The sequence below is a fragment of the Haliotis cracherodii genome, unplaced genomic scaffold (genome assembly GCF_022045235.1).
Source record: "Haliotis cracherodii isolate W230 unplaced genomic scaffold, xgHalCrac1.p SCAF_3, whole genome shotgun sequence".
NCBI classification, from domain to species: Eukaryota; Metazoa; Mollusca; class Gastropoda; order Lepetellida; family Haliotidae; genus Haliotis; species Haliotis cracherodii.
In genome coordinates, this window is record NW_027266286.1 from 46,178,047 (window position 1) to 46,198,552 (window position 20,506).

Sequence of the window (20,506 nt, forward strand, 5' to 3'; positions counted from 1 at the left end):
AATCATAATCATAAGAAGTCACTGTCAAGAGAAGAGTCCAATGTACGATTCCAACTCCAACATGAAGATGTGTTTATGAATCACTATCAAATATTGGCGATACTAGGTCTTCGCGAAAAAAAGTATGAAGGGAAGTCCAAAGTTGACCATCATTGAACGATATCAGATTATCAAGAAAGCATTATCAGAATCTCATATTCCTGTCATGGCCACGTGATCCTTTCAGTAGGCTCGCATTAGTTGCATGCATAATCTGTGCCTAGTTTAGCAATGTTCATTGTGAATGAAATAAAACAAACCCAAAACCTAATTTATAATCACACGAACACATGGTGATGATGCATGGATGCTATCGATTATACAGTACTGATTTGAACTGACGTCGTGTTGAAATACATTATTCATCGCTTGTCATGCCAAACACCTCATCTGTGATAGTAATCGTACACCTTCTATATAAACCAGCCAACAATGAGTCCATATCATCCGAATTCGAGAGACTACTCAAGGTAAGATGCGTTGTGTATGATTTGATTGAAATGCTAATAGTTTTTCATAACGCGAGTGTTCACCACCGATTGTTTAGGAAGATACTTTGATGATATTCAGAATTGTGCGTTTATTTTCGTCACGTAGGGTAACATAAGTTTCATACAAACATCCATTAAGGCATTTGTATTTGTTTGCGTTTCTGAGCTCATCTCCCATCTTTCCATCCTGCTCAATGAAAGAAAAAGTGTTTTATAACAATCCAATTCCTCGTCCGACCACATATGTGTACCATCCCGCTTTGCAAAGAACTCCGCTTATTAAGAGCCCAGGACTGATGCACCAACCTCATCAACAATAACGATGCTGAGAGTTTATGTGAACGTGCATGTGCCATTGTCAGAAACTATTTAAATCTATCTAATGTGTTGAAAACCAGTTGTGGATGATTCTGTCCATTTCCAAATATTCAACAGTTACCAATGCTAAACAATACAGTTGTGCTTCTTATTTTTCATTGTTTTCGCCCGGCCCTCCCACTGAAGCTGAACTTAAGGTATGACCTGCAAACATGACACATCGATTACAATACGTAGCCATATTCGTCCGTTGTCACCACACAAAATAATCCCACAAAATAATAGTCCCGTGAAGATTCCGGGGTAGAATAGGTCTTCAGCAACCCATGCTTGCCGCAAAAGGTGACTATGCTTGTCGGAAAAGGCGACTAACGGGATCGGGTGGACTTGGTTGATGCATCTCATCGATCCCAATTGCATGGATTGATGCTCATGATATTAATCACTGGATTGACTGGTCCAGACTCTATTATTTACAGACCGCCGTCATATAGCTGGAATATTGCTGAGTGCGTCGTTAAACAACAAACCAACAACACAAAATAATATATATTTGTATTTCTTGTATTTGTTCAGATGAAACTAAAGAAAAAAAAAGAAAGCCCAGGCTCTATTAAGAGCTAAGTTGAAAAGTGTTCGCCAATGATTCTGTTAAAGAAATCACTCTGATGATATCCATAGTTTTGTGGTTATTTTCTCCCTGTGTGTTTGGCTAGTGTTTCATGCAGTTCTATTGGCGTACGAAAGTCATCAGTGTCTCACTGAGCCTATGTTTTATGATCTTCCGCAGTTCCAACCGATTCTTCCGCTGAAATATGAAAATGTTTCCTCGTTTATAACGACCCATTCGATTAGATAATAGATATCATCCCACTTTTGAAAGTTGTTTTTTATTTATATTTTTTTATGAACCAGATTTGAACTACGGAGTTAAAGTGTGAACCACGTTTGTCAATATTCTCAAACAAAGATAATTAAATATACATTTTTGTCTCACAGCTGTTCTCTATGAAGACGAGCAGGGATGAGTAAAACACACACAATGATATGAATTGACTCAAATATTGATTACTGTGCGTAGCCAGATTCTTCCTAATACTGGTCGATATGAGGCAATTCATGTTGATGTTGGTTATTTTGGAAACAGACCTGTACTTTCAAATAAGCGGTTGTGAGGGTAGATTCAGTACACGTGGTGTTCCTTCAAAATGGATTTCGCCAAAGTGAGATTTTGTATTGGATTCTGATTCAGAAACCTCAAGTTAAAAAAAACCGAAACACGGTTGGTTTGACTCGAATCTACCCTGACAAAGTGACCGCTGATAACCGAAGTCCTTTGGTGATAATAATTATAATTAGTTTTTATTCTCACTTTGGAATTTTTTTGAACATCCATCTAACCCCTATATGTATAACTGAATTACTTTTAAGAGTGGCATTAAAACAAAATACACTAACACACACACACTTGCTTTTAGTTGTCCACCATTTGTCTTCCTGTAATTATAATGCATAACTGATTCTTTTATGTGCCATTCTCTGTTTCCAGATGAGACTGCTCGTAGTGTTCCTCCTGATGGCTTTGATTGTTTTCCCCACCGAGGGTCGTCGTCGTCGCAGATGGCTCCGTATCAGAGGCAGTAAGGTTCTCGCTGGCCTTGCTGTTGCTAGCAAACTGGGACAGATAGGAAAGAGAGGCAAGGCAATGCTGATAACCATCCGATCTTCAACTTTTGTAGTGCCAAATTAACAATGATAACTATCAACATACATATAGTAACAGTCATTATATGGTAGATGTGGCGTTAAATCCTAAAACACATACTCACTCATTCAGTTATCTACATCTAAAAAAATGACGGGAAAGAATTATTCATTTAATTTCTTTTTAAATCAGGGCGCTCGTCATGACCTCGATGACCCGGGTTCGATTCCCGACATGGGTACAATGCGTTAAGCACATTTCTGGTGTTCCCTGCCATGATATTGCTGGAATATTGCAGAAAGCGGCGTAAAACCAAACTCACTCTTTGAAATCGTTTCAACAAATTATATCACGCGAGTGTTGCTTTAAAGTTATGTCCAGTGGAGTTCCCTTTTTTGACTTGTTCCCCATACAAACGCTACAAACAACCATGTTGATTTTTGTTGTGAAATGTAGAGAACAATATCATATTGTAGAAAATAATAATGTCCCAAGACCTGAGGGACACGTGAGGTCCTTAGAGGTCGTTGGCACGCATTATATTTTGCTTATAATAAGGGACGATTAAATGGGATCGGCCGTGAATTTCGATGTCTTGGTTGATTGCAAATATTGTAACCTGACGTTGAACATAATGCTAACCAGTGGTTAATCTTGCCTAGAGATTTATATTTACAGGCTGGCATGGAAAAATTGATATACAGTCAACTACGATTTTAACGAACACGCTTATAACGATTTGACGGATAAAACGTACTGTTGTTTTTGCCCCGGGGATTTGCTGTATATATCATGTATATATGCTTATAATGAACTACGGTTATAACGAACTAAAATTGATGGTCCCTTTGCGTTTGTTATAACCGTAGTTTAATGTTTGGCTGACTGCAGCATAACACAACAAACAAACATACCATTGAATAACATACGTGTCTTGTTTGTCAATTAAAACATCGTTTTTACATCTAGGTATAATAATGAATTATTCTGTTGTGGAAGAACTGCCTTGTTTCTGTACTGATGAAGACATTAACGAACTCACAATTCATGTAATCCGTCACATATTTTCTAGATGTGCAAAATGAACTTACCTCTGCTGATCTGAATAAGGATGGGAACACTGACCAAACAGAAGCTGAGAATCTCTTCGATAAACGCGATGCGGAACAAATCCTGGAAATGCTTGACATAGATGGCAAGTACCGAAATAGCAGATGCATGGGAATGTCTTTTTTATCGCAACGAGAGATTGCTTTGTGCTTCACGTCTGAACATAACATGTGAAAGAGTACAATGTACTTAGCGTGACATAATTGTTGCTTCTTGTAAGCAGTTTATAAAAAAATCCCTGATCACCAGTTTACCATGACCGTAAACGTTGCAGAGTCCTTGCAACTGTGTTGCTTCAGTTCTCGTACATAATATATCTTGCAGTGTCTTGACTTTTTTGATTGTATACCTGCAAATTTGATTAAGCATTCCTTATTTCCTCTTTCTGTGTACAGGTGACTCAGTTGTAAATCATGATGAGTTCATCCGAGCAGTGTAACACCTTTTCTCTCAGGGTGGGTGTTCTATTTTATCGAATATAATTATAATATATCATGGATTTCTCAAATGATGATATGCGTACCACTTCTCTCGTTATCAAGGAATGTTTTCGTTTTTTGTTTTAGATGCTGCATAGATACATTCGACACAAATCCAAGATGAAATAACGTGTCAGATTTTCTACACTGATGTTTGAAAATAAATCATTGCTGCACAAACTCTTCAACAATTGTTGTTTGTCACCTAACCTTACAGTCACAGTTCAATTAACCTTTTTGAAAAGACCAATGTCATATTCAACTACAAGAATATGTGTAAGATTCGTATATTTTGATTCCAGGTGTTTCACGTAAATAAATAATACAAAACCCTTCCTATATCATTTGTTCATAAAAATAAAAGCGACAAAACCATGTAGGTCAGGTCTCACCTGTAAATAAAGTGATCAGAATAGGTCTTGAACTTGCGTTTGGAAAGAAAGGAGAGACCCCTTCACAAACACCTGACAAGGGTGCACCGTAAGAACATGAATTGTTGGTTTGAGACTAAATAGATCCCCCTTGTTCACCACAGAACACCGACAGAAGGATTATGATTTTGTATTGTATCAGAGAATTGGCTGAATCCGAGGAATAATCTTATTACATGCTGATGTCAGAACATGCATGCAGAACATTCAATAGTGGATTTGTACCTATATGCATCTAGGAAAATGTTCGGGGGCAAAGGTGGCATTTTGTTGGATCAGAAATCTGTGATCGTAGATTCGAGTTCCGGTTCATCCTGTTTATATTTCTGAGTTTGTCAGCATCATACGCTTGCTCCTGGGACCTACATCACTTCGACCTTGCTCCCCCGTCAAGCTGACACTCAAAGTGGCGTTTAACCCACAAACACTGGGCAAGTGTTCGATGTCATCGTTGGTCTGTAACCTCGTACTGATATGCACCTTAGAGGGACTCTTGAAATGTTCTAAGCCCATGCATTCTATATTCGCCGCTTATTTAAGGCCACATGACATGTGTTACGAGGGAGCATAAGACTGCAAAGAAACATATAAATAAATGTGTTTGCAAGATGGGCATCTATCGTTGTGAAATAACATCGTATTTATCATGTTAAATTTTACTAAAATGTATGCAATCAGTGACTTTTATCACGAATAGCAATGTTTAAGGCGGTAGTAAATTACAATGTATGTGAATAGTACCATGAGTATACAGGAGGTGCATTTAAGTATTTAGTGGATGGACAAATATATAGTGAACAGCAAAAGAAAGTCAAGTTTTAAACAGTGATGGGGTCAGGTATATACTGTTGAGGAAGTAAACAATGTAAACGTCTTCCTGAATCGTATCATTACAATGAAACGCAAGTTGCAAATGAGATACGACCAACATCATTGGCGCAAACGCAACGTCCAAAACGTTGGTGTGGGCACGTTGCGAAAGGTTCTTGTAAACATGTTTAACACATGGTAGCTATGGTTATAACGCCACAAAAAGCATCGACGACCACGTAGTGGTCGACCCATCGTCATCACACCTGGACAAGATGGTCATATCCGCAAGAAGTTGCAGAAACGATTCACCAGGGCCACTGAAATAGCTTGGCAAACAGTGGACATTTAGTCAGTGCCGACACAGTCCGACGTCGTCGAAGGACCAACGACGTCTTATGCCATCGTCCAGGTCCCCATTCTTACAAACCGTAACCGACAGGAACGACTTTGACTGGCCACACAGCATGAACATTGGCGTCATCAGCAATGGAGGGCCATCATCTACAATGATGAGAGAGTCGATATTGCATCTCAACGTCGGATGGTAGAATCAGGGTAGGCGAAAGGGGGACGAACGGTAACGAATTGTAAAAGGGGCAATCCATGCATCATGTTTTGGGGAGGAATAAGACGGAAGCAGCGAGCTGGACCCGTGGTCTTTCAGAACATAGGCCACGGCAGGTATAATGGCGTCACTGCTATCTGCAACACCGACCACGTTTTCAGACCGTAGGTCCTGCCGAGGTACGCCCGTCACTGGAAATACGTATTCCAGCTGGACAACGCCCGTCCCTATACGGCTATAGTCAACAGTGACTTCCAACAGTAGCACAACATCTCGATCATACTTTGGCCCGCCCTCAAGGCGAGTGGCAAAAACGGACTTTCTCCGCTGTTTTACACACGTATACTAATATTTGAAACAAAACATGTTGATACATTTCGTTTGCTGCTGAATAAGTATAATATTAGATGTTTAAACGTCACATCTTGAGAATATGAAGCTCCACCCCACTATAACGATGTTATATTATAATCCTCAACATCCTGTGCCTCGGGCATTGTAAACTTTTTCAGTTCAATGTGCATGAAGGGTTTTGTACGGAAGCGTAGTAGGGCCACGGTGAAAGTTTTTGTGTCTAAGAATCTACTACGTAGGACTTAGTATCTTCCACGTAGGACTTAGTATCTCATAAGATAGTAAGTCCTAAGTAGGAAATAGTAATTATAAGACCTACGTAGAAGATACTAAGTCCTGCGCAGCAGATCTTAGACAAAACAATTGTCACCATGGCCCCACTACGCTTCCGTAGTTTTGCAAACAAATTACAATTTTATTCCCAGGCTACTGCGGGATAAAATATGGAAAAATTGAAAAAATGTCCATAACTCTCCACAAAAACGATGTGTTTAGTTACATTCCTCAAGACCAGTGCCATTCAAATAGTCCTCGTAAGAGTGCCCGGAAATGCCTTCTCAATGTACGTCCTTTGATCTGACCTGGTCCGATCCTCCGTGTCGCAACCTTTTCCTAATTACATGTTACTGGCATGTCCTAAGGTGGACTACCACTCTGTTTAGGACTACATATTTTGGGAAGCGACTATAATGTACCCTAACGTATCAACACAACTGTATAAAAGTCAGAAAAAGCGAGAGTAACGCTTTCAAATCGCTCACTCCAAACATGCTTTTAAATGGCACCCTGGTTAATCTGACAATTCAGAATTAACCATCAAGCACTTCTTGATTTAATACAGTTGCTGAACCAATCTTTGCAATATTTTGTTTGGCGCAAATCCAGTCAACTTGTTTCCTTTCTGACATTTATGGCGACCTCAATACTAGTTTTTAGTGTCTTCGTGTTTCCAAATTTTTTATAATCTTCATTAACAATACCATTCGGTTCTTGTTGGATTTGTCCGCTGACTGACATTTAGTTGATTGGTTAGCTGGTATGTTGTTTTACGCGACACTCAGCAATATTCAAGCTGTATGACGGGGGTCTGTAAATAATCGGGTCTGGACCAGACAATCCAGTGTTTGATATCATGAGCATCGATCCGCGCAATTGGGATACGATGACATGCATCAACCAAGTCTGCGAGACTGACAACCCGATCCCGTTAGTCGCCTCTTACGACAGGCTTAGTCGCTTATTACGGCAGGAATGGGTTGCTGAAGACATATTCTACCCCGGACCTTCACGGGTCTGACTGACATTTCGTTAATGCCTTTTCCAGTAGTATGATACATGATATTTGAAGATATTCAACGGTTTTCCACCGTGACGTCAAATGAAGTGACAATACAATACAAATGCCACCGATACACATTTATAGCCAAGAGTTTTGAAATGATAAAACAAGCATATGTATGACACATGTTTTGATCGTTTACAGACGCTTCTTTTTGTTTTTGGTACTGAATTCTAGGGATTGTTTGTTTGTTGTGACACTATACTCCTTCGTGTAAATAAGCCTTTGTTGCGTATGAAGGACAACATTGTCATCACAACATATAAACAATAAACACAAAAATATGGGTGGAACTTAGCTTACATCACAAACACAACCATAAGCGGAGACACGGCTCGGACAGGTATAGGTAGGTATATATTCTTCATACATGCATATGTTATACATTGAAATATAGCTTGTTAATGGATTATGAAATAATATAGTCTGTAACGCGAAGAGCAGATGACAACTTATTTTGATGAATAGCTCTCTTGTGTACTCTGTATCATTTATGTGGACTGATATGTCAAGTTTAGTGTTGTATAAAGTATCAATCGTTGACGTTGCTACGCCCGGATGCGATGGGAGTGAGTGAAAATATCTACAATTTCTGTCTTGGATTTGGCTACAGAATCGGAACTGCTAAATGAAATGTCTAATGGTGGTCAGTAGAGGATATCTGCGCCATATTCACTTTTTATCATAGCGGTATATCAGGAAATCACACACCGCGTTAACAGTTTTGCATAACATTATAAATGATAGCATTTAACTTTTTAACTTTTTAATTCCCTCATACGTCTAATATGCGGAGATATTCTTTTTATGGCGTCATGCAGTGCAACGAGGTTGCAATGCAGGGACGTCATAGTATAAAAAATATCACAGCGCAAATTCTATTCACCATTTTATTCACCTATGACCAAAGCCATACATGTACGTATACACGACCTGTCGTAGTATGTGAATAAATTCCCTTAACTTGATATTTTACGCTGGATCTTTGACGTTTTGTGTAATAGCCTCCTGACCTGACGCCACCTTAAACACCATTTCACTTATATGTGTAAGCTTAAATACACAACGAAAGTTCACAAAGAATAGGCTTCAGGGCTGGATAAAATAATGAATTGTTTATTCACGTAGTAAGTACGCAATATCTTTCAATATATCCTTACGTAGCTATACGTTGGCACAAATGCCATTTGTTCAATATATCCGATTAAAAGGTTTTTTTTGTCTATGATCCCGTAGCTCTATTATAATGTTTTCAAAGATAATATGAGACAGGTATATATTATTATCACAGGATTATGTATACATATCAAGCAAGGTTTCAAGCTCATCACTCCACCTTTTGTGTAGTGTATAGTGATGTTACAGAGGCTTTCGGCTCAGATTAGAACGCTGAACGAGTGTTCTCGAATAATATTTATCTGAGAAATATAGTGTGCCTTTATCCCTCGTAGAGTCTCAATCCTTGGATATTTCAAAGACGCCGTTAATATATATAACACTATGGACGATTTTGGGTCCATCAAACAAATACTTGTTTTTGTAAAACCCGAAGCAAAAATAAACATTTGCCAGTATTTGCTGATTCATGAAACAAATTAATTTCCCAACCCCTCTCCTGAATACTTTTAGAGGTGACATTAGGAGACGGTGTTGTTTAAGTAAGACTTATATAACTTAACTAGCGCTTTGGCTAAAGCTAGATGTTGATATTATTTCTATCCAAATTGAACTAGGGCGGTATATTAACATGCCTTCTGAGGAAGTGTTTTCAGTGTTTGAACATTATGGAAGACGAATGCCATGTTATTTTCAATTGTCCTGTGTATAATGTTGAGCGATGTAGTTCCCTTAACAAATGGCACACTTCTTAAATTGTATCAGCTCGTGAGATATACAGAAAATACAAGCCTATATGTTTACAGATAATATTTCATGTCCTCTTACCAAAAAACTAAAGTGATTTACACAGCTGCTGATCAGCTTCTGTTTTCTTTTGATATGCTAAATACGTAAATACATTTTAGAAGAGTCTCTCCGATCTCCGTTTGGAGTGGTCCATGCATGTATTGTACTTGTTACAATGTTGTGACGACTTGGAGTAAAAGTGTAATACAAATCTGTCTCTCTGTCTGGTTGTCTCGTCAATAGGCAAGATCGGTATTATCATACTAAGATTGATCTCTGGGAATGCAAACTTGTAAATCCTATATGTGATCCCCGTTCACCCATTCTCACTCTCACTGGCTGGTATCAGACACAGCTCTAACAGGATGTGGTGACCATAATAAACAGAATATGATTAATGACGTGAAAAGATGGGCTTAGCTTGGTATGGGTTGCTGTATGTGAACCACAGGTTAAACCTGCCTCGTTAGATGAGTGACTAATGTCATTAGCATGTGACATGTCAGTGCAACAATATATTGTTGATTTATTTCACAGAAACCATTTGTGATTTTGTGAAAGAACATCTAGAAATGACCTATTTCATTTGTTGGATGTTCTAAACTGAACAGTCTTTCACCTGTATTGCAGCGATCTGTATATAATCTAGCGCTGACCAGACAAACCAGTGATTGATATCATATGCCATGCACTCCCCCAATCCCTCAATCGCCACCACCCCTCTCTCTCTCCCTCTTCCCTCTCTCTTCGCTATATGACTGGAATAATGTCGATCCGACGTTAAAGTTTAACTCACTCACTCCCCTCTCTCTCCTATCTCAAGACAGTGGTGTAATAACACAAAGCATACATTTCATTATATTAATCAGAACCTCGGATTTCCGTCATATCCATCCAATCGTTTAAGTCGCCTCGTATTTGTCATATTGACACGAAAATGTAACTTACACTAATTGATAGTTATATCTAACTTGCTATCGATTAGTCAGCGCTGATTGGACAGCTACGCATATTGTGGTGTCTGAAGTGCTGTTGAATACATTATTCAACGTTGATCCCGTCAAACACCTCAGCTGTGGCAATGATCACATACATTCTATATAAAGTCAACAAGCATGTCCCTGGCATCTGACTTCGAGAGGCTACTCAAGGTAAGTTACTGTGTGTAGATACTATTAAAAGTACGTTGATGATATTGCGTTAATTGTACTCATATAGGTTAACAGATGTAGAACCAGTCCTAAAGATGTCTGCATTTGTTTGTCACTCTGGTCCGTAGGGCAGATGTAACGTTCCTCTTGTTGCAGATTTTAAAAAATACAACTTTATTTTCATTGAAAAGCTCATCAGCGCAAATTCCGTTAATGAAATAACTACAGTATTCTATAGCAATTTATTAAATTACGATTCTTTGAATCTTCCAAGATGTGCAGGATGACCTTGCCTCTGCTGATCTGAATGAGGATGGCAACATTGACCAATCAGAAGCTGAGAATCTATTCGACAAACGAGATGCGGAACAAATCCTGAACTTGGTTGACATAGATGGCAAGTAACGAAATAGCAGATGTAATGATTTCAACCTGTCATGTGTATGTTTTTATCACAATGAAATATGCTATTGAGATTCCTGTCTGAAATTAACTTGTGTATGAGTGGTCAGCCGTCATCATGGCAGTCTCATGGGTCCTTGATATTAAACTGCTTTATAACTTCAATTCTAATACATATGTTTCAGAGTCATGTATGGATTTGAATATATTCCTGTCGTTTTTGTCTGGCATTCATTGTTTGTGATGGTGTTTTCAGGTGACTCAGTTGTCAGTCATGATGAGTTCATCCGAGGAATGGAAGACCTTCTCTCACAGGGTGGGTGTTGTTCTGTTTGGATACGGGTAATTTCTTATAATATATCACGTGATTTCTCTAATTATTCGTGTAATTTCTGTCTTTCTCATATACAATGTGTTTTTTGTTGTTGTAGGTGACGAGTAGATGCTTTCAACACTAGTGCTACAAGTGATATAATATATCAGTGTTTCTATCCGATGCTTGAAAATAAATCATTGCAGAACAAACTGTTGTGTAATTGTTATTTGTCAGTTTTCGGAGCCTTCAGCAAATGGCTAAAACTTAAAACAAGAAATCTGAAACAGATGCTGTACAACTATTTGAATATATTTCTGACTCTGTTACATGTGTATTACATGTGTAATTCGGGTTTAAATATTGACCAACAGAAATGACACAAGACACACAGGACTCCCGTTTTGAATGGCAAAACACACCAGAAGCATGCATTTCATAGTAGTTATGGAGGGGCTGCATGAGCCGACACTATGTAAACTATAAACAATACAATGCAAATTGTAATCCAGACTGAAGAAAACAAACAACTGACTAGTTCCTCATTGTCAGCCTGGACATGACTACGTGTTGTTTAAAGTGGTCATCATGCATGACTGAGTTAGTATGGTTTTACGCCGCTTTTACCAATATTCCAGCAATATCACGGCGGGGGACACCAGAAATGGGCTTCACACATTGTACCCAGGTCGGGAATCGAACCCGGGTCTTCGGCGTGACCATTTGACCATTAGGCTGGTAATCATGACATGACAATATCAACCTTATACATATACATGTAGTTCATTAAGGGAGAGCATTGGTCCGAAACGACCTAGCTAGGACCGTCCAAATATTGTTACATCCACAAAAGACTTAAAGTTTTTTGATAATTACAAAGGACTATTTGCCTTTACGTCTGGGTCGACATTCAATTCCCCTGACAAGGCATGGCCTGTTTCACGATTGTAATCATGTTAAAACAACACCAGCGAGTTGAAAGGCGTAGTTCATGATCAGTAATGAATAGGAAATCATGTCCGCCAAGAAGAGAAAGTTAAATTGTACAGCATATGTAACCATGTCGTGTAAGGTGTTCCTCCTACGTCAAGTTGAAATTGTATTCATAGCTTGCGATAAACCCAGCTCACGCGCGTCACGCTTTGTGATCGTGAGTCTGTAACATTATAACGATATGCACATTATAATCACTCTGGACATTAGTCGGAGCTTTATTCAAGACCGCATGGGTTAATAATGCGAGGTTTGATAAATCTGCAACTTAACAGATGTGTAACGAAAGGTCCGTACGCACATTCAATAAATGAATATTCCCCAAATGCCTCAATATGTTTTAAGGAGGGCATCTACAATACAATTTTGGGATGTACCAACCATGCTCAATGAAGAATGTGGTACATCATGGTTTCACTGCAATGTATACGATCGATATACTCTAATCATGAAGAGTATTGTTTTACGCTGCTGTGATTTCAGCACGGGTTTAACGAAAAGTACCATGAACAAGAGGTGCAATTATTTGTACTGTCTCTATTAACATTGCATTTCAATTGATAGAAACAGATAATAATTGTTTTTTTCAAACGTCATAGCTTGAGAAAATGATCTACGCTTCACTATGATGATGTAATACTGTTGTACATGCAAAATGTCGGACATTGTGACCTGAGGGGTAATGCCAATTCTCAAACACACTCCGTTTTAAAAAAAAGAGAATTATTTCTGTGGTTTTCAATCTTGAATATGTTGCCAAAAGTGAAAGTCATACATACATATTTTCGAGAAGAAAGGCGAGTTATTATAAGACGCCCTCTACAATTTAGTAAATAGCAGGCAATGCCGTATTTTGTTGGATGTGAAAAACTCCTTGAGTATGAGTACACACAGGGAGAGAATTATTTCATTTGGACATGCATAAATCACGAGCTGTATGCGGCTACAGCAGCATATGGTATGGAGTCAGTATGGATACTTGTGTATTAATATCCATCAATGTCCACAGAAATGCTGTGCTTAGTAATGATCCACAAGTCCAGTGACTTTAAAAAAGTTCCCATGGTCATAGCCCCGAAAAGGCCGAAAACATTGTTTTTTCACACAGTAGGTACACAATATCTTTCAATATATCCTTACGTAGCTAAACGTTGGCACAAATGCCATTTGTTCAATATATCCGATTAAACGGGTTTTGTCTATAATCCCGTAGCACTAATACAATGTTTACAAAGATAATATGAGACAGGTATAAATTATTATCACTGAGATTATGTATAAATATCAAGCAAGGTTCCAAGCTGATCACTCCTCCTTTTGTGTAGTGTATAGTGACGTGACAGAGTCTTTCGGCTCAGATTAAAACGCCGAACGAGTGTTCTCGAATAATATTTATTTGAGACATATAGTGTGCCATTATCCCTCGTAGAGTCTCAATCCTTGGATATTTCAAAGACGCCGTTAATATATATAACACTATGGACGATTTTGTGTCCATCAAACAAATACTTGTTTTTGTAAAACCTGAAGCAAAAATAAATATTTGCCAGTATTTGCTGAAACAAATTAATTTCCAAACCCCTCTCCTGAATATATACCTTTAGAGGTGACATTAGGATACGGTGTTGTTAAAGTAAGACTTATATAACTTAACTACCGCTTTGGCTAAAAATTGATGTTGATATTGTTTCTATCCAAATTGAACTAGGACGGTATATTAACATGCCTTCGAATTCTGAGGGCAGGAAGTGTTTTCAGTGTTTGAACATTATGGAAGACGAATGCCATGCTATAATTTTAAATTGTTCTGTGTATAATGTTGAGCGATGTAGTTTCCTTAACAAATGCCACACTTCTCAAATTGTATCAACTCGTGATCATGAGATATACAGGAAATACAAGCCTATATGTTTACAGATAAAATTTTATGTCCTCTTACCACCAAAACCTGCAATGACATTTTACCCAAAAATTAAAGTGATTTACACAGCTGCTGATCAGCTTCTGTTTTCTTTTGATATGTGAAATAGGTAAATACACTTTAGAAGAGTCTCTCCGAACTCCGTTCGGAGTGGTCATACATGTATTGTACTTGTTACAATTTTGTGACGACTTGGAGTAAAAGTGTAATACAATTCTGTCTCTCTGTCTGTTTGTCTCGTCAATAGGAAATATCGGTATGATTATACAAAGATTGATCTCTGGGACTGCAGGGGGCACGGGTGGCCCAGTCGTCTAAGGCGCTGCGATTCGCTGTGCAGATTTGCGTCCCATGGACACGCCAGAAACCTATGATTGTGGGTTCGAATCCCGGTTCGCCCCAATTATGTTTCAAGCTTTGTTAGCACCATACCCGTGCTCGTGGGTTTCACCGAAGTGGTAAACGTCTGAGACCTGCATCACTTCGGGCTTTCCTCCCACATTAAGCTGACACGCCGTGATATAACTGGAATACTGTTAAAGCGGCGTTAAACACAACTCACTCACTCACTCACTCACTCTGGGACTGCAAACTTGTAAATCCTAAATGTGACCCCCGTTCACCCATTCTCACCCTCACTGGCTGGCATCAGACACAACTCTAACAGGATGTGGTGGCCATAATAAACAGAATATGATTTATGCACTGACGTGAAAAGATGGGTTTAGCTTGGTATGGGTTGCTGCATGTGAACCACAGGTTAAACCTAATGTCATTAGCATGTGACATGTCAGTGCGACAATATATTGTTGACTAATTTAACAGAAACCGTATGTTATTTTGTGAAAGAACATCTAGGAATGTTATTTTTCATTTATTGGATGTTCTAAGCGGAACAGTCTTCCACCTGTATTGCAGCGATCTGTATATAATCAAGCGCTGACCAGACAAACCGGTAACTGCACTCACCCAATCCCTCAATCGCCACCATCTCTCTCTCTCTTCCTCCCTCTCGTCGCTATATGGCTGGAATAATGCTGATCCGATGTTAAATTTTAACTCACTCACTCCCCTCTCTCCTAACTCAAGACAGTGGTTTTATAACACAAAGCATTCATTTCATTATATTAATCAGAACCCCAGATGTATGTCATATCCACCCAATCGGTTACGTCGCCTCGTATTTGTCATATTGACACGGAAATGTAACTTACCCTAATTGATAGTTATATCTTGCTATCAATTACTCAGCGCTGATTGGACAGCCACACATATTGTGGTGTCTGATGTGCTGTGGAATACATTATTCAACGTTGATCCCGTCAAACACCTCAGCTGTGGCAATGATCACATACATTCTATATAAAGTCAACAAGCATGTCCCTGGCATCTGACTTCGAGAGGCTACTCAAGGTAAGTTACTGTGTGTAGATACTATTAAAAGTACGTTGATGATATTGCGTTAATTGTACTCATATAGGTTAACAGATGTAGAACCAGTCCTAAAGATGTCTGCATTTGTTTGTCACTCTAGTCCGTATGGCAGATGTAACGTTCCTCTTGTTGCAGATTAAAGAAATCAGCGCAAATTCCGTAAATGAAAATTTCACTCAAAACTGAAAGCGTATGAGTGTGATTTCGAATTTGAAATTTGATTCTCGAAGTTTAAAACAAAACATAACCCCAATCTTCCATGTCAAAATACAGGTGGACTTTTTGGTTACCGTCACAGACATTAGTTGTCAGCTCTCGAAACATGCATCAGTTTGGGCGTTCTTTCAGCGCCAATTTAGCACCGTTGTATAACTGAAATACTGTTACTGTTACTTTTCTGTTACTATGAATCTGATTGCTTTATTTGACGTTCTTTGCTTCTAGATGAGACTGCTCGTGGTGTTCCTCCTGATGGCGTTGATTGTTCTCCCCACGGAAGGACTGTTCCGTCGTCGTCGTCGACGTCGCAGATGGCTCCGAATCAGAGGCAGAACGCTTCTCAAAGTAGCTGGCATTGCTGCCAAAGTGGCACTGTTAGGAGGAAAGAGAGGTAAGAGGATAGTTATGTTGACAACCATCCGATCTGCAACTGCTGTCTATACAACTTTTGTTTGTCAAATTAACGATGAAAACTATTCGCAAACATATTGACAGTCGTCATATGACCAATATGGCATTAAATCGTGATGCACACACTTACTCATTCAATCATGTACAACTATGACAATAACAAATGTTATTTGTGTCATGTGACGACTGTTGCTTGAAACTTGTGTGATCACATATATTTTTAGCATTCAAGGCCTCAGCAAAGCTTTTATACTCTTTTATATAGACACGTGGAGGATAATTTGAACGAACCACTGACCAAAGTGTTATCCGATGCACCATATTGACTTGTTCACGTGAACACATGACTTACCCTTGCAATATAATTGTCATGAAACGACCAATTTCGTTAATCAGTTGAAATTAAGCGTAAACTGGATCAGTTGCTTGACTGCAATTATCGTACCACGTCGGCATGAGCCGCTGCACATAACGACAACCACTTATTCGTCCGGCCTAGGACGGCTCATGTACATCGTTAAATAGGAATATTGCTGACTATATAGCACAACAAACAAACGAACCAACAACTCATACTATTTGAATCTATTTTACAGAACCATACAATTTAATCACGTATGTTTTGTATGTTTTCACAACAGGAAACGATAATATATAGCTGTATAACTACAGTATTCTATAGCAATTTATTAAATCACGATTCTTTGAATCTTCCAAGATGTGCAAGATGACCTTGCCTCTGCTGATCTGAATGAGGATGGCAACATTGACCAATCAGAAGCTGAGAATCTATTCGACAAACGAGATGCGGAACAAATCCTGAACTTGGTTGACATAGATGGCAAGTAACGAAATAGCAGATGTAATGATTTCAACCTGTCATGTGTATGTTTTTATCACAATGAAATATGCTATTGAGATTCCTGTCTGAAATTAACTTGTGTATGAGTGGTCAACCCGTCATCATGGCAGTCTCATGGGTCCTTGCTATTAAACTGCTTTATAACTTCAATTCTAATACATATGTTTCAGAGTCATGTATGGATTTGAATATATTCCTGTCGTTTTTGTCTGGCATTCATTGTTTGTGATGGTGTTTTCAGGTGACTCAGTTGTCAGTCATGATGAGTTCATCCGAGGAATGGAAGACCTTTTCTCACAGGGTGGGTGTTGTTCTTTTTGGATACGGGTAATTTCTTATAATATATCACGTGATTTCTCTAATTATTCGTGCAATTTCTGTCTTTCTCATATGCAATGTGTTTTTTGTTGTTGTAGGTGACGAGTAGATGCTTTCAACACTAGTGCTACAAGTGATATAATATTTCAGTGTATCTATCCGATGCTTGAAAATAAATCATTGCAGAACAAACTGTTGTGTAATTGTTATTTGTCAGTTTTCGGAGCCTTCAGCAAATGGCTAAAACTTTAAACAAGAAATCTGAAACAGATGCTGTACAACTATTTGAATATATTTCTGACTCTGTTACATGTGTATTACATGTGTAATTTGGGTTTTAATATTGACCAACAGAAATGACACAAGACACACAGGACTCCCGTTTTGAATGGCAAAACACACCAGAAGCATGCATTTCATAGTAGTTATGGAGGGGCTGCATGAGCCGACACTATGTAAACTATAAACAATACAATGCAAATTGTAATCCAGACTGAAGAAAACAAACAACTGACTAGTTCCTCATTGTCAGCCTGGACATGACTACGTGTTGTTTAAAGTGGTCATCATGCATGACTGAGTTAGTATGGTTTTACGCCGCTTTTACCAATATTCCAGCAATATCACGGCGGGGGACACCAGAAATGGGCTTCACACATTGTACCCAGGTCGGGAATCGAACCCGGGTCTTCGGCGTGACCATTTGACCATTAGGCTGGTAATCATGACATGACAATATCAACCTTATACATATACATGTAGTTCATTAAGGGAGAGCATTGGTCCGAAACGACCTAGCTAGGACCGTCCAAATATTGTTACATCCACAAAAGACTTAAAGTTTTTTGATAATTACAAAGGACTATTTGCCTTTACGTCTGGGTCGACATTCAATTCCCCTGACAAGGCATGGCCTGTTTCACGATTGTAATCATGTTAAAACAACACCAGCGAGTTGAAAGGCGTAGTTCATGATCAGTAATAAATAGAAAATCATGTCCGCCAAGAAGAGAAAGTTAAATTGTACAGCATATGTAACCATATCGTGTAAGGTGTTCCTCCTACGTCAAGTTGAAACTGTATTCATAGCTTGCGATAAACCCAGCTCACGCGCGTCACGCTTTGTGATCGTGAGTCTGTAACATTATAACGATATGCACATTAGAATCACTCTGGACATTAGTCGGAGCTTTATTCAAGACCGCATGGGTTAATAATGCGAGGTTTGATAAATCTGCAACTTAACAGATGTGTAACGAAAGGTCCGTACGCACATTCAATAAATGAATATTCCCCAAATGCCTCAATATGTTTTAAGGAGGGCATCTACAATACAATTTTGGGATGTACCAACCATGCTCAATGAAGAATGTGGTACATCATGGTTTCACTGCAATGTATACGATCGATATACTCTAATCATGAAGAGTATTGTTTTACGCTGCTGTGATTTCAGCACGGGTTTAACGAAAAGTACCATGAACAAGAGGTGCAATTATTTGTACTGTCTCTATTAACATTGCATTTCAATTGATAGAAACAGATAATAATTGTTTTTTTCAAACGTCATAGCTTGAGAAAATGATCTACGCTTCACTATGATGATGTAATACTGTTGTACATGCAAAATGTCGGACATTGTGACCTGAGGGGTAATGCCAATTCTCAAACACACTCCGTTTTAAAAAAAAGAGAATTATTTCTGTGGTTTTCAATCTTGAATATGTTGCCAAAAGTGAAAGTCATACATACATATTTTCGAGAAGAAAGGCGAGTTATTATAAGACGCCCTCTACAATTTAGTAAATAGCAGGCAATGCCGTATTTTGTTGGATGTGAAAAACTCCTTGAGTATGAGTACACACAGGGAGAGAATTATTTCATTTGGACATGCATAAATCACGAGCTGTATGCGGCTACAGCAGCATATGGTATGGAGTCAGTATGGATACTTGTGTATTAATATCCATCAATGTCCACAGAAATGCTGTGCTTAGTAATGATCCACAAGTCCAGTGACTTTAAAAAAGTTCCCATGGTCATAGCCCCGAAAAGGCCGAAAACATTGTTTTTTCACACAGTAGGTACACAATATCTTTCAATATATCCTTACGTAGCTAAACGTTGGCACAAATGCCATTTGTTCAATATATCCGATTAAACGGGTTTTGTCTATAATCCCGTAGCACTAATACAATGTTTACAAAGATAATATGAGACAGGTATAAATTATTATCACTGAGATTATGTATAAATATCAAGCAAGGTTCCAAGCTGATCACTCCTCCTTTTGTGTAGTGTATAGTGACGTGACAGAGTCTTTCGGCTCAGATTAAAACGCCGAACGAGTGTTCTCGAATAATATTTATCTGAGACATATAGTGTGCCATTATCCCTCGTAGAGTCTCAATCCTTGGATATTTCAAAGACGCCGTTAATATATATAACACTATGGACGATTTTGTGTCCATCAAACAAATACTTGTTTTTGTAAAACCTGAAGCAAAAATAAATATTTGCCAGTATTTGCTGAAACAAATTAATTTCCAAACCCCTCTCCTGAATATATACCTTTAGAGGTGACATTAGGATACGGTGTTGTTAAAGTAAGACTTATATAACTTAACTACCGCTTTGGCTAAAAATTGATGTTGATATTGTTTCTATCCAAATTGAACTAGGACGGTATATTAACATGCCTTCGAATTCTGAGGGCAGGAAGTGTTTTCAGTGTTTGAACATTATGGAAGACGAATGCCATGCTATAATTTTAAATTGTTCTGTGTATAATGTTGAGCGATGTAGTTTCCTTAACAAATGCCACACTTCTCAAATTGTATCAACTCGTGATCATGAGATATACAGGAAATACAAGCCTATATGTTTACAGATAAAATTTTATGTCCTCTTACCACCAAAACCTGCAATGACAT

General features: G+C 38.5%; 2 protein-coding genes across 3 annotated transcripts; both read left to right on the top strand.

Moving 5' to 3' along the window:
* Nucleotides 1–499: 499 nt before the first annotated feature.
* Nucleotides 500–17,759, top strand: LOC139474977 (uncharacterized). 2 transcript variants are annotated; one of them, XM_071258179.1, is made up of 5 exons: nucleotides 500–509; nucleotides 16,208–16,373; nucleotides 17,112–17,234; nucleotides 17,497–17,556; nucleotides 17,672–17,759. In XM_071258179.1, the coding sequence occupies exons 2-5, from the start codon at nucleotides 16,208–16,210 to the stop codon at nucleotides 17,680–17,682; spliced, it is 360 nt and encodes a 119-aa protein (XP_071114280.1). In that variant the 5' UTR covers nucleotides 500–509; the 3' UTR covers nucleotides 17,683–17,759. The 2 variants fall into 2 exon arrangements, with proteins under 2 accessions (XP_071114280.1, XP_071114279.1); XM_071258178.1 differs by lacking the exon at nucleotides 500–509 and adding an exon at nucleotides 15,707–15,742.
* Nucleotides 1,039–4,261, top strand: LOC139474978 (uncharacterized). Its single transcript, XM_071258181.1, has 5 exons — nucleotides 1,039–1,045; nucleotides 2,398–2,545; nucleotides 3,626–3,748; nucleotides 4,059–4,118; nucleotides 4,230–4,261. The coding sequence occupies exons 2-4, from the start codon at nucleotides 2,398–2,400 to the stop codon at nucleotides 4,100–4,102; spliced, it is 315 nt and encodes a 104-aa protein (XP_071114282.1). The 5' UTR covers nucleotides 1,039–1,045; the 3' UTR covers nucleotides 4,103–4,118; nucleotides 4,230–4,261.
* Nucleotides 17,760–20,506: the final 2,747 nt, after the last annotated feature.

Bases quoted from the DNA above. Each gene is read 5' to 3' on its own strand.
- LOC139474978 (XM_071258181.1), top strand. From the start codon at position 2,398: ATGAGACTGCTCGTAGTGTTCCTCCTGATGGCTTTGATTGTTTTCCCC. The intron at 2,546-3,625 runs GCAAGGCAATGC...CATATTTTCTAG, and splicing joins GGGACAGATAGGAAAGAGAG to ATGTGCAAAATGAACTTACC. The intron at 3,749-4,058 runs GCAAGTACCGAA...TTCTGTGTACAG, and splicing joins GGAAATGCTTGACATAGATG to GTGACTCAGTTGTAAATCAT.
- LOC139474977 (XM_071258178.1), top strand. From the start codon at position 15,707: ATGTCCCTGGCATCTGACTTCGAGAGGCTACTCAAG. The intron at 15,743-16,207 runs GTAAGTTACTGT...CTTTGCTTCTAG, and splicing joins ACTTCGAGAGGCTACTCAAG to ATGAGACTGCTCGTGGTGTT. The intron at 17,235-17,496 runs GCAAGTAACGAA...TGGTGTTTTCAG, and splicing joins GAACTTGGTTGACATAGATG to GTGACTCAGTTGTCAGTCAT.